Below are 15,509 nucleotides of genomic sequence, written 5' to 3'. Positions count from 1 at the left end.
CATTTAGTCATCAAAATATGATATAACATGTCCAATGTCCGTATGATCATAAAACGGATATAATAACGTTATAATAACGTTAAAAATATGGTGGTATTCATAACTGTCATGTATTGACATCATGGATCATGTACAAATTACTTTATATTATTAATTATATCACAATATACGATTAGATATATAATCATACAATAGGATGCTGACAAATTATAAATAATTCCTGTATGGTTATGACAACTAAATTATATTCTTGGAATATTAACATTCAATTAATAACCCATAAAGAACGAAAGAGATTGGGAATGTCAATGCTTACCTTTAAATTTCGACTCAATTTTACAGTTCGACATTTACAGACAACTATTTACACTTTCACTTTCATCTACACTTTCACGTTGTCTTGTATTCATATCCGATACTCAGTATGCAATGATTAGATACAAACATGGAAAGAATGTTATTTTCATGACTGACTTAATGGATTTACCTTATAAGATCATTATTACATGTGTATTACATGATTATTACAAAGTGATTACATAATTACTACAGGACTCGCTACATGACTTTTACATGAATACTTATTTACCATAACAGTGGTGTTCATACAACATTTTGCACTGCAATTATATCTTCTAAATCAATAAAAAAATCTACAAAATGCGTCACCACAGATGCCCTAAAAATGATCTTCTCTCATGATCAATAAAATGCACATAAATACACAAGAGAAGAGTGGTATTTGGTATTAAAAACTCTATAGACACTTCCTTAACCGATGCACAAAATACTAAAATACTTGACAAATACTGAAAAAAACCTTCCAGACCTAATAAGATAGGTGTCATCATGCTATTCTGCGATTTCCTTTCTCTACGTTCTGACATGCTGGAAGAATTTGACATTAAACATTATGTATTGATTGATTGAACGCAACGGCCGAACGGTCAACTTAATGCATCGTTTTCATAGTGCTATAGACAGCTCTTCGGAAACTAGGATTAGAAGAATCACTATTTCCGAACAAAGATATTTTAAAGGAACATATAGGGTTCATCCCTCCAAACACACTACACACTCCAACTGAATTTCAAACCACTGGATTCTTCTGGAAGCCACGGATCTTTTTTTATTTTCATTTCGGAAAAAGAAACCATCTCTTATATTCTAATGAAATACGCAGGACATCTGTATTTCAATGCTGTTACTCGGGAGGGATGACATTGTTGCATCTCAGATTTATCTTCAACATCTTGGTCAATTTTTGCCAGAAGTACTCTTGAAATCCCTCCTCCTCCTCCCAGCTGAGGTATGGTTTACGATCACTCAGGTACAGCCTCACCAAGAATGGAAGCTCATCATCTGGAATGTCCTCCAGGAAGATCACCACCATGTTCTCTATGTGTGTGTCATTGACCTGATCCGCAGCGGTTCGAAACTTGATGACGAACCAGTTATCCTGGATAGCGGCCCTACTGACCAACACGATGGTCTTGTAGCTCTTCTCAACGACGTAATGAACTGCATCATAGTAATGCATACCCAACGGAAGGTCATTATCACCATAGAGATTCCTCTCGTATTCCGGAAGCAGTTCTTCTAAGGCTGGACGGAAGCGATCTCTGAACCCCTCTTCGTCCTCCTCTGCAAACATGACGTTAAAATGAAATTCATAATCGTCAAATTCTCGAGCGTCTTGGATCTCCCGATCACCTATGATAGCCAATTTCAGGAGAAATAGTTTGTATTTCAAGAACCAGCGATAACGATAGGCAACAATCAAAACCACGAGAATCCAAGCGATTACAAGAGGAAATGTGCAGTACAGAGCCATATTTAGACCACATAATTTTGCTGGGTCGAATGACATCAGTGGCTTTTCTCGCAGTGCCTCTATTGAGACAGGTGAGCACCTTAATTGTGTCGTTTTCATTCAGTAGCGTGATGGACCCTCTAAGCCATATAGGGAGCCATTTTATTCACAGGTACAACCTAATTCGTTGTCAGAAATGTTAATAAATTTTAGCGTGTTAAGAATCGGTTCAAATGTGCTATGGTTGAACGTAGTCAGGCTGTTATCAGCAAGAGTCAGATTTTGAAGTTTTGTAGAATTGGCAAATAGGTCTCTATCGAGATAATGTAATTTGTTGCCATCTAGATGAATAGTCCACAATTGCCCCACACTCTGGAATACTTCGCATGGAAGAATTTGTAATGCATTTTTTTGTAAGTACAAAGTCTTTATACTTTGAAGACCTTCGAATGCTTTTGCTTCAATCTCTACGAGTTGACATTCGCCCAAATTTAGTTCTTCGAGAAACAAGAGATCTAAGAATAACCCTGACTGTAGTCGCACGATTGGATTTCCATTTAAATCAATGTTTGTTAGATTTCGCATTCCTTCAAACAGAGAGATAGTATTGCCCGAGTACGGCGCCCATAATTTTTTTATGCTAGCATTTCTCATAAATAAATGTTTAATGGACCCGGTTTCTAAGAAAATTAGTCGGAATACCAGCAAGTTGTAAGGCTCCGTACAATCGCTATAGATGAAAGTTTCCAGTTTAGGAAAATACACTGATACATCTCGTAAATAACATCCCGATAAATCCAAGTACCGGAGGCTAATTAAATCTGTAAAAGCTGTTATGTTGATAACTTGTAAATCAACATTTCCCCTCAAGTTCAAATGTGTCAAATGTTTCAATCCTTTAAATGAGCTTGCGTGAATAGTAAACACGTTGTTTTTTTGGAGGTCCATTTTTTGCACGTTTAAATCCCATGTATTGCTAACTGCATTAATATCCCTGATTTTATTTAAACCCAGATCCAGAAGCCGTAAGCCTTTCATGCGGGAAAAATATATCGGCTTTATGTCATTAATAGAACAATCAACTAGAACAAGAGTAGCAACTAAAGGTAAATCTAAGTATCCCAATTTGGTGACGTTGGACAGGTTGTTACGTGAAAGGTCCAGAACCTTCAGCCATTTGCTTTGCAAAAGCGCAAAGTAATGCCAATCGACCCCTATTAAAAATTGTGTTGTAACGAAAGCTCCTTGATTTCAGAATGTGATATACCTTTGAAGAATGGTCCCCACAGACCTGGCGACATACCCATTTGATCGAAGACCAGAGATGATGAGCGTATGGATGAGATAGAGTGCTGATCAGTCATGAACAGTGTAAGTAAGCTGAGGTCAAATCGATGTATTTTGCAGTTAATTCTGAATGTATCTGGTGTTATTGCCATGATTTTACTCAACCGTAGATTTATTGTCAGTTTAGGAACTCCTGAACAACAAGAAGTTATGTTGATACGGCGAATTCGAGAGACACGTAGATCAAGCAGTCGTAGATTAGGGAGCCATTTCAACATGTTGCCGGGAATGGTATATAACGAAGGCCCTTTAAAACCTAGATAAGATAATTTTGTACAATTTATGAACATATAAGATGTGATGGTTGGTAAAAGAGCATTTTTACCCAGTTTCAGACTAACTAGTTCTGACAATGGATGAAGGTTGCATTAGAGATGTGTTGTATATAATTGTTAAATAGTGACAAGCTCGTTAGACGTTGGTATGAACTAAATGACGCATTAAAAAGACGAACGATTAAATTAGAGGAAAGGTCAAGTTCTTCTACACCTGGAAACAAGTTTCGTGGAACCTGAAAGAGTCCCATTTTCTGGCAGGAGATTTGTCTATGAAACGGACCAGACCGACAGTTAGGACGGTTACTTGTGAGTTCAACATGCTGGAATGAATCTTCTGTAGCTGTCAAGATGGTCAGATATAAAACAACCGTAAGCTGGATCAATCTTGTTTCAGCCATGTTGGTCAAAAGAGCTGAAATTATGAGGGAAAGTGAAACGAACCTTATAATTGTTAATCCCAGATTTGATATTATTCAAATTCAAGTGACATGATTGCGATTGAAGATAGAAATACAAGACTAGTTGTGAAACACCAAAACTGAACACAAAAATATCTCGTGTGGTGTTCCTATATTGATACTTGGGGAAGGATGGCTATATATACATTAACTTCCTAGGCCACAATTTTCATTTAAACCTGGAACTTGTTATTGCCTTCAATGCACTATTATGCACAATGATAATTAGTAGTAAAAACACATTTGTTCAGCAACGACAAAACAGAACAGAATGAATAGAAACAAAGTAATTTGTCATGTTAGTGCTTTCCTCGATTTACTTTCTCATTTACACAGTGTTATCAAATTAAAAGAATTTAAAAAAAAAAAAATTTAGGGAAAAAAAAGATGCTCTGAATTTTTTCTTTGGAGTGAATTATCATAGGTTTTCCTCAGTCTAGTTACCCCCGCCCCGCCATATTTAATGCCGTCATTAAGTTCCTATAGCTTATCGATTTTCCGAAACAACTGATTATTAACAAGTTAACTTGATTAAGATTCAGAAATACAATAATAAATTCATTATCTTTACATATATCTACTTCAATTGGGTTCGTTCGTTCGTGTCTCCTTAGATCAAGATTAATGTATCTTGATCATCGGAGTATCTCTTTACCACCATTAAATTCGTGTCTTTATTCTGAAGGATCTCTGACGTAGTCATAGCCACAACACCTTTTGCTGTTGTAAATTATAGCGTCTTTTAAATTGATAGGGTAAGAACGGAATTTGATGAGTTCAAACTACGATATCTATTAGATTTTTTTTGGGGGGGGGATAAATGAGATCCCATAAAATCTTCACTCTATAACCTGTACCCAAATATTTGAATACCAATGTTCTCTCCATGTGAAACTGATTTAATTAAATACCTTTCGGTTTCCGTTTTGTTGAAATGCTGTTTTGGGACCGAATTGCCCATAACCCCCAGCATTATGTGAAACGACACAATATATATAATGCGTCTGTATACTTCGGGGAAAGATATTCAGTACTTGCATAAGAAAATGTTGAAGATGGTCATAGACAGGATCTCGGTTGTTGCCAAGGTACATGATACAAATATTGTCTGTATGTCATAAAATATATATATAGATCCGTAATTCTCATAATTTATGGCCTGTTGCCTATTATTCCAATTCCAGTGCAACGTGTTGATGAGATTAATATATTGAATGTGCAATGGCGACTTTTGATTTAGGTTTGGTCGAAGAAAGATAACATTGAAATCAATACTCGCCCTGTGATAACAACAACTATGAGAGTAAATATCATGGTGCAGAATCCAAGGTCAATATTCTTCATGTCAATTGTATCAATTAAGTGTAATCATAAAAAAAACATATTTACAGAAATACTCAGTTTAGTATTTCATAGTGTTGGCTTATTATCAAATGATGATTTTGATGCTGTTGCTGCTGCTGCTACTATAGAATTACTACTTCTATTACCACTTAGGGGGGCGGAGCGTCTTTCAAAGTAGGAGGGGGGGTACCAACAAAAACGGGCACTTCCTGCGAAAAAGGGGCACCTACAAAAGGAAATCTCAAAGCGTAAATATACAATTTTTAGACATTGATATATATACCCTACATTGTGATACGATTATCAGAGATACAGTGTAACTTCAATGTTTGTTTCTCTTTACATGGCAAAGATTTTTAGATTTGTGAGGTCGCAGTGCCAGTGCCGCTAAATAGCTGGACCGAGGCTACACTCTCTGATACCTGATTCGGGTTACATAATTTGTTCAAATATTGGGGTATTACCTTATGAATGTACATTTTAATGTAGAAAAGATATCACACATACTAATGAGGGTCTTGTGACCATTTGTATTCCATTCATCGTGAACCCCCCCCCCCCCCCCCCCCATCAACCCGCAAGTGTCCCTTAAATAACTGGGCCCGAATCACGGATCCAGCGCTCGACGAAATGATATTATATTATAAGAATCAAGTGATAATGATGTGGGGATTTTAATTCTCACAATCCAATATGGGTAGAAAGGACGCGAACAGAGGATAGTGGAAGAATTTATGCATAAATAGGATATTGCAGGCGCGGATCCAGATTTTCCAATAGGGGGGGGGGGGGGCGGAAATTCCCAAATTGCGCAGACCGTTTTTTCAAGGTCATATTAGAAGCACCATACCGGTACAATTTTTGACATTTTCATCGGGGGGGGGGGCTATAGCCTCTTGCCCGAAAAAGTAATTTTCTGGTTTCACAATTCGGCTGGTGATCGAGCAACAATTTGACCATAATATTGTGAAAGTGTTTAACAAAATAAACAAGAAAAGATATACAAAAAAAACTCATATTCGGGCAGCTCGTTGCCACCCCCCCCCCCATTACAAGCGAAGCGCGGAAGCTTTGACCTTTCATTAATTATTAGAGAAAGAAGACGATTTGTTTTACCGTTCTCGACTCGTATTCCTTGTCTGAATTCAGTTTTCCCCCTCCCGCGCAAAGCGTGGAAGCTTTGACCTTTTATAGTTTAAATTGAAATTATTAGAGAAAGATGATTTGTTGTACCGTTCTAGACTCTTAATCCTTGTCTGAATTCAGTTTCTCCCTCCCGCGCGAAGCGCGGAAGCTTTGACGTTTCATTAAATTATTAGAGAAGGAAGACGATTTGTTGTACCATTCTCGACTCGTATTCCTTGTCTGAATTCAGTTTTCCCCCTCCCGCGCGAAGCGCGGAAGCTTTGACGTTTCATTAAATTATAAGAGAAAGAAAACTATTCGTTTTACCGTTCTAGACTCTTAATCCTTGTCTGAACTCAGTTTCCCCCCTCCCGCGCGAAGCGCGGAAGCTTTGACGTTTCATTAAATTATTAGAGAAGGAAGACGATTCGTTGTACCATTCTCGACTCGTATTCCTTGTCTGAACCCCCCCCCCCTCCCGCGCAAAGCGCGGAAGCTCTGACCTTTTATAGTTTAAATTGAAATAATTAGAGAAAAAAGATGATTTGTTGTACCGTTCTAGACTCTTAATCTTTGTCTGAATTGAGCTCCCCCCCCCCCCCCCCCCGTCCCGCGCGAAGCGCGGAAGCTTTGACGTTTCATTAAATTATTAGAGAAGGAAGACGATTTGTTGTACCATTCTCGACTCGTATTCCTTGTCTGAATTCAGTTTTCCCCCTCCCGCGCGAAGCGCGGAAGCTTTGACGTTTCATTAAATTATTAGAGAAAGAAAACTATTCGTTTTAACCGTTCTCGACTCTTAATCCTTGTCTGAATTCAGGTTCCTCCCGCCCGCGCAAAGCGCGGAAGCTTTGACCTTTTCATTAATTATTAGAGAAAGAAGATTTGTTGTACCATTCTCGACTCTTATAACTTGACTGAATTCAGCCACCTCCCCCCCCCCCCGCCCTCCCGCGCGAAGCACGGAAGCTTTGGCCTTTCATAGTTTAATGAAACTATTAGAGAAAGAAGATGATACGTTGTTTGTCTTGACTCTTAATCCTTGTCTGAATTCAGCTCCCCCCTCCTGCGCTTTGCGCGGAAGCTTAACATTTCATTAAATTATTAGAGAAAGAATACGATTCGTTGTACCGTCATCGACTCTTTATCCTTGTCTGAAATGAGTCCCCCCCCCCCTCTCCCGCGCAAAGCGCGAAAGCTTTAACGTTTCATTAAATTATTAGAGAAAGAAGACGATTCGTTTTAACCATTCTCGACTTCCAATCCTTGTCTGAATTCAGTTTTCCCGGCCCGCGCGTAGCGCGTAAACTTCTGACGTTTCATTAAACTATTAGACAAAGAAGACGATTCGTTTTACCATTCTCAACTTCCAATCCTTGTCTGAATTCAGTTGTCCCCCTCCCGAGAAGACGATTCGTTGTACCGTTCTCGACTTGTCAGAATTTTCAAAAATGTATCTTTGTCTGCTCCTTTTTCGTCCTATGTCATCTTACTGCCCCTACCGTCCCTGGCTACGCGCCTGCTTTAAAGGGAAAATGAAACAATCATGATTGTGATGGCACACGATTAGGTTTGTATAAATGAAATGGAAAAAAAGATCTATTACACCAACCATGGATAAATCACGGCCGGGAGCGTCATAGTTTTGTGTTATCGGGCAAGGGCCGCGGCCGGCCGGGGCGTAGCGACCAAGCGAGATTTTTTCAATGTTGAATGCTGAAATTATGCATTCTAGAAAATCCCTGAGCCCAATATCTTTCCGCTATATTTCTTTCTAGCTATATTTCTAAATTTCCTGGGGGACGTGTCCCCCTATCGGGCCCAGGATTGCCGCCCCTGTCCATGATTACTACCAACATGAGTTTAAATACAAGCACAAGCGAGTTGGTATTAGCTGAATCCAAATGAAGGGCAAAATAAGAGTTGTGAAGCGGCCCTACCGTTAATTTAAAATTTGACTGTTGAGTATATAACTTCTATTTAAAAGACACCCAAATATTGTGCCCTTTCAAATTTCTCACTTCAGAGTGATGACCTTTGTAGCGCAGGGGCTGTTCTTAACGTTTAACTTTGAATCCGCGGCTCGAGATTTCTTTTCTTTTCTCTTCTTTTTTCCTTTCTCTCCTCCTTTCTTTTCTCTTCTCCTTTTTTTTCTTCTCTGTTCCTTTTTTTTTTCTCTTCTTTTCTTCCTTTTTTTTGCGCCGCCAATAGGGGGGGCCGCGGCCGTTTCGGCCCCCCTCCCTGGATCCGCCACTGATCATGTTTTAAATTAGTAATCATAACTAAAATATAGGTTCAAGAGACAATTATATATGTTTTCAGACGAGACCGAAAGTCATTTTTTTTTTTTTTTTTTTTTTGGAGAAACATTTAAACATTTACAAGTAATAAAAAAAAATATACAGAAATCGTACAGAAATATCAATATCATTACATGTTCTTCCTGTTTCCAGTAATGTTAAAGTTGTATATTTAATTATATACCTCTCTTTAGAAATATAGCCATCTGATTGGTGAAAATTGATGTTAGCCGTTCCCGTAATGAAACGAACAATGCTAGAAACGGTCAATAGCTAATGAGTGAGATTCCCGAAAGATTCTGGGTACCGGGAAAATAGTAAAATTTTGATGAGATACCCAGTGGTTTACGTCTTAAAATTTTCTTTGTACGAGCGCAGATACCATACAGTGCTTTTTGTCTGCGATTCCCGAATGATTGTAACAATCAGTCATCTTTCCAGCGAAGATTAACAGACAGTGTCTCAGATTTTCTGTGATGTTTTAACAAATCTTTACTCAAGAAAAGGATAAGGTAAGAATTCATGGTATATTGTTGTGTCAATTCGGTATATGACAGATATATCGACTGCTTCAATATTCGAGGCCTGGCTGTTTCTATACTGGCTCTAAGGGAAGTTGCATCCTGCCATGACCCCTTCAGCCTACGCAAACAGCCAGTCCTCTCATTATAGCAGTCGATATATCTATAATACCACATATCAATATCATATCATATTACTATGGCAGATCCAGGGGGCCGGGGCCCGGGGCCCGGACCCCCCCCCCCCCCCCCCCCCCCCGTGAGAAAAAAAGGGGAAAAAAGGGGGAGAAGTAAAAAGAAAAACAAGGGGGGAGGAAGGGGAAAAAAAGGAGGGAACAAAGGGGGAAAAAAAGGAGGAAAAAAAAGAGAGAGAGAGAAAAGGGAAATAAGGGAAAGAGAAGATCGGGGTCTGGGGGGGGGGGCAAAAGGCCCTTGCCTCTCCCGACCCAGCAAAAAAAAGAGAGAAGGAAGGAAAAGGGAACGAGGAGAGCTAAAAAAAAGGAACAAAAAGAGGAAGAAGAAAGAAAAGAGTGAAAAGAAGGGGAGATCAGTTGCGATTAATCCCGCCAACAGCGTGTGAATCGGGGGCCAAAAGACTCTTGCCTGACCCAGCAAAAAAAAGAGAGAAGGAAGGAAAAGGGAACGAGGAGAGCTAAAAAGGGAACAAAAAGAGGAAGAAGAAAAGAAAAGGGTGAAAAGAAGGGAGATCAGTTGTGATTAATCCCGCCAACAGCGTGTGAATCGGGGGCAAAAAGACTCTTGCCTTCCTCCCCCCCCCCCCCCCGGTTCCCCTCCCCCATCAAACCCAATAGAGAGAGAAGGAAGGGAAGGAAAAGGGAAAAAAGAGAGAAAGGGAAAGAAAAAAAGAGACAAAAGTAAGGAAGGGGAGATCAGATGCGATTTTTTTTCTCCAACAAGGTGTAGATTGAGGGGGGGGGATGCACAGGCGTACGGATGGGGGGTGGGGTGCCACCACCCGATAAAGTTCAAACGTGGTTTATTTCTAATTCGATACCGATGATTTACAAATGTTGCTAAAATGATATAATTTTCCGAGATTTTTCCTCACTTTTTAGGAAATTATACTTTTTTATGCGTTTCTTGGAAAATGACAAATTCCTAAAATTACCGTCAGGCGAGAAATATGTTTATATAAAGGCTTAAACGTCAGGGCCCGCGGAACGGTTGGGCTCGGGGGCCTCGAGCTTCCCCTCCCACTTTAAAAAAAAGTTTATTAAAGAAAAATAAAAAGAAAGAGAGAAAGAAAGAAAGAGTAATGACCTGCCAGTGTCACAAAATAATGAGGTATCAAAATATGCTCATCTGACCGTGATTAAATGCCGAAACCCCTGAGCTTCCGAGAGCTCTGCCCCCTGGATTCCACCTAGGGCCCTATGGCGGGCCCCTGGATCCTCGTGTGACGGTAATTTAATGCTCCGCCCCCTGGACCCACTCCAATTAGTGTCCTGCCAGTGTCACAAATAAGGTATAAAAAAAATGCTCATCTGACCGTAATTAAACGCATAAAACCCATGAGCTTCTGGGGGGCTCTGCCCCCTGAATCTAACCAAATACCCTAGGGCGGGCCCCTTGATACTCATCTTACCGTTATTTAATGCCTTAAAACTCCTGAACTTCTGGGAGCTTGGCCCCCTGGGCCCACGCCAATTAGTGACCTGCTAGTGTCACATATAAGGTATAAAAATATGCTCATCTGACCATACCTAAGACCCCTGGGCTTCTGGGGGCTCCGTCCCCTGGAACCCATGCCAATTAATATCATGCCAGCGTCACAAATAAGGCATCAAAATATGCTCATCTGACCTTAATTAGATGCCTAAAAAAATGAAAATGTGATGTGCATAGAAAAACGCATGATAACTGTGGATGTAACTGTGTATTAAACGCTTACTTGATTTAAAGAGACGTTATCAAGCACTGCTTTTCATGGTCTCGATTAGATGTCAGGAAAACATCACTTACGGGGGTCAAAAATAGCACCAAAAAGAAATGCCTCCCCGCTACGCGGCTCTCGGATTGGGTCACCAACAACAACAAAATGGCCGCTTCGCGTCTCGTGGACGATGATACGCATCATCATTGGGTTAACCCCCCCCCCCCCCCCTAAGCAAAAAGCTAGAGCCGCCCCTGAAAACCTCTGAGCTTCCGGGGCCTTAGCAGTCTCGACCACACCAGGGGGCCTAAGGCGCCCCCTGAATGCTTATCTTACCGTTATACAAGGCTTAAAATCCCTGAGTTTCAGGGAGCTCAGCCCCCTGGACCCTACGCCAATTAGTGACCTGCCAGTGTCATGAATAAGGTATCAAAATATGTTCATCTGACCATAATTAAATGCCCATATCCCCTGAGCTTCCGGGGGCTCTGCTCCTTGACCCCCCGCCCGTCCTTTGCTGCTAGACCCCACACCAATTTATGCTACGCTCTACCTGATCATAAATACTTTTAATTATCCTCCCCAACCCACTATGAAAACGTTCAGCGGGGCCTGCATGTAAGAATGGGGGTGATGCGGATGCAAATTTCATGTTTTTCCTTCTTTCTTGTGATTGAGATAATGTACTCCCCTGAAAGCAAGATATAGAATGCAAAATGATATATTCTACTTCACATGTTATGAAGTCGGATCAAGAACACAAATAAATACGAAGAAAACAAAAAAATTGTGAAATTTTATGTACAAAAGGCATGGAGAGTTGTTCACAGATGATGTCATTAAATTGAATACCGCCCTCTAGTGACTAGTCATTTCAAAACGCTCTAAGGAGAACCCTAAATGCCTCAGATGTGGTGAAAACCACTCTGCAGCTTACCAAGGTTGTAAATTTTATGCAGAGGCGAAGCAAATTCAAAAAATAAAATTACAGGAAAACATCACTTATGCCCAAGCGGCCAAGGCCCATCGTGCACAGATACATGAAAATGCCGTTACTGACATGGATAATCAGAAAGACATGGGTAGTGCAAATCTAAACAAACCTGCCAAAAAACATAACACAGAATCAAGGCCAAATAACCCTCAGAGAGCCAATCCGAATCCTCAGAGAGCCAATCCGAACCCTCAGGCCCATACCCCACACACAGTACGAGAAAGAAAGGGACAGGAAGAAAGGGACAGGGCAATACCCAGATCTCATTCCCAGATCCCAATTCCAGTACGAAAAACAAAGAAGGAAACTGCAACCCAAACTCCAGTAAATATGACATCTATTGATTTGATTATGTTTATTCTGTTTGTGGTACGACAGTTGCCTCAGTCCAGTAATGATGATAATTTCTTGGAAGCGGTAGTTAGAGCAGGCAAAGAAATTTTGAAGGTAGACATTACCATGGAAATGGTAAAAAGTCGCCTCATATAACTAATAAGTCCATATCAGACCTATTGATTGTACAATGGAACGCACAAGGCTTGACGGCGCATGGCGCAAACTTTTTATCTTCCCTTATTGATAACAATTTGTTAGGTATTCACCCAGATATAATGTGCATCCAAGAAACTTGGTTTAACGATTTTAATGTTTTGTCTATACCCAATTACGTTTGTGTTTGTAAAAACAGGCCGGACGGCAGAAGAGGTGGTTTGGTGATGTATTTAAAAAACGACATCACTTTTCAGGCGATGGATACACCCAGGAACGCCGAATACCAAAAAGTTGATATTTTTTGTAAAAACGGAGTTATCTCAATCTTCAACTATTATAATCCGTGTAAAAAGATTGAACTGATAGATCTAAATAACATGATAAGAAATGTGCCGGGGAAGTATTTGATTCTAGGCGACTTTAATAGTCACAATCCTCTATGGGGGAGCAACAAATTAGACACAAACGGTAGAACTGTGGAGTCTTTTATAGAAAATAATGATTTGGTTTTATTAAATGATGGATCTCCTACAAGGTTAGACCCATATTATGGTACATACTCAAATCTGGATTTGTCCTTAGTATCGAAAGAATTAGCACGTAATACAGAATGGAAAGTACTATCCAATAATTTTGGCAGTGATCATAATCTGGTTTGCTTAAATTTTAAACATGTGTACAATAGACCAGGGGGTGAGAATATGGGACAGAGATGGTCTTTTAGAAAGGTTAATTGGGAAGAGTATAGAGAAGAAATTGAAGAGGCATTGAGAAAAGAAGGATATGAAAATCTTGGTGCAGAACTAAACATTCAAGGCAGATACAATGTGATTGTTAAGGTGATCAAGGAAACGTCGAACAAGTGCATTCCGCGTGTGCAGATTGCCAAGAGAAGAAAAGTAAATCCCTGGTGGAACAATGCCTGCAAGAAGGCGGTGCAAGAGAGAAATCGTCTTAAAAACAGGTTAAGAAGGTATTATGATCTAAATGATGTTAAGAAATACTTAAAGAAGAAAGCTGTCGCTCAGAAGGTAATCAGGAGAGCTCAATATGATTATTGGTTAGAGTACTGCCGTAGAATGAATAGATTTACACACATTGGGAAAGTCTGGGAACAGGTTAAAAGAATGCGGGACAGTACAATGAACAAGCACATCTTTCACAATCTATTTGTAGACGGAAATATCTTGAAAGAATCTGAGGAAAAAGCAAATGCAATGGCAACCTATTTTAAATCGGTTGATGAATCACTTTCCGTAACTAAAAATGAAAACGAAAATATCTTGTACAATAATTCTTCAACAAATGATGATGATTGTATCAATGATGACTTTAACATGAGTGAAATGGGGAATGTTTTAAAGGAGATGAAAAACTCCTCATCCGGTAAGGATGATATTTATTTAATTATGATTAAGAATTTGCCGAACAAGGCACTCGTGTATTTATTAAACTTGTATAATGACATTTGGAAAATCTCACTTTTTCCACATCAGTGGTATGAGGTTATTCAAATACCAATCTTGAAATCCGGAAAAGATCCGACTCAAGTGACCTCTTATAGGCCGATTTCGTTGATATCAACATTCTCTAAAATTATGGAAAAAATGATAAAAAATCGCCTGACGTGGTTTCTAGAAAAAAACAGACTATTAAATCCTATTCAATCTGGCTTCCGCAAATATAGGAATGTCAAAGATCACTTAGTGAGATTGGAGACGGACATACATATATCCTTGAAAAGTAAAAAATATACCGTAGCGGTCTTTCTTGATTTAGAAAAAGCATATGATTCACTATGGAAAACAGGTCTACTAAGAAAATTATCTATCTTAGGCATTGGTGGAAAAATGTTACTTTTTATAAAAGCATTTCTATTGAGTAGGATTTCTAATGTGAGGATAAATAACTATATGTCTCGCCACTACACGTTAGAAAATGGAATCCCGCAAGGAAGTTCATTAAGTCCTTTATTATTTACTTTAATGTTAAATGATCTCAAGATAAATGTAAGTGATGTTAAATTATCTTGCTATGCTGATGACATTGCAATCTGGTGTTCAAATAAGGATTTAGAGCTGGCCCGCAGGAAATTACAAGAGGCCCTGCATGAGCTTGAGATATGGTGTTGGACGTGGAAGTTAAACGTTTCCCCTACCAAATCTGCAGTATTAGTCTTTACCAACAAACAAAAGAAAGATATTCTTCTACAAATAAAAGGACATAATCTGCCTATATGCGAGCAGTATAAGTTCCTTGGTGTGAGGTTTGACTCCAATTTAACTTGGTCTGTCCATATAGATTCTATCATTGATAAATGTAAGAAAAGAATAAACTTGCTACGTTGTGTCTCCGGCACCCCCTGGGGAAGTAAGTATGAGATTTTGATGATGATTTATAAAGGACTTATCCTATCCATTTTGGACTATGGGAGTGAAATGTATGATTCTGCTTGTATATCTTTAACAAAAAACTTGACTCTATCCAATACAGAGCCTTAAAAATTATTACAGGCACAATACACAATGTGTCCTTGGAGGCTTTACAAGTTTTGACCGGGGAGCTGCCTCTGAGATATCGTAGAAGGTTGTTAAATGATAACTTTCGAGTTTATTTACTGTCTAGTACTTTAAACCACCCAACAAAAGAAGTATTGGGTGATGACTATGATTTAAATAACTTAGAATGGAAGATAGGAGAAGGACCTTTTAAACTGCGATCCTTTAGAGACGAAGTAGTGGTGGAAGGGCAAACCAACTTATTGCCGAAAATCCCAGAATGGCGGTTAGCACGACCAAAAGTGTCTTTCGAACACCATGGCAAAGTGCAAAAAAAGGAAATGCCTCCATTTGAAATAAAATCGATTGTTCTAGATAGCATTGGAAATTCATGGAATGGGTTTTTACATATATATACAGATGGTTCTAAACTCGAGGATGGGAA

The 15,509-nt window shown here is 39.3% G+C and overlaps 1 protein-coding gene across 1 annotated transcript; it reads right to left on the bottom strand.

Moving 5' to 3' along the window:
- Window positions 1-1,204: 1,204 nt before the first annotated feature.
- Window positions 1,205-3,836, bottom strand: LOC115927878 (toll-like receptor 4). Its single transcript, XM_030994180.1, has 2 exons — window positions 3,743-3,836; window positions 1,205-1,713 (listed from the first exon to the last, which is right to left on the bottom strand). The coding sequence occupies exons 1-2, from the start codon at window positions 3,834-3,836 to the stop codon at window positions 1,205-1,207; spliced, it is 603 nt and encodes a 200-aa protein (XP_030850040.1).
- Window positions 3,837-15,509: the final 11,673 nt, after the last annotated feature.

Source organism: Strongylocentrotus purpuratus, unplaced genomic scaffold (assembly GCF_000002235.5).
Source record: "Strongylocentrotus purpuratus isolate Spur 01 unplaced genomic scaffold, Spur_5.0 spur5_scaffold_21, whole genome shotgun sequence".
In the NCBI taxonomy this organism is placed as follows: domain Eukaryota; kingdom Metazoa; phylum Echinodermata; class Echinoidea; order Camarodonta; family Strongylocentrotidae; genus Strongylocentrotus; species Strongylocentrotus purpuratus.
This window is presented reverse-complemented; position numbering and strand designations above follow the sequence as displayed.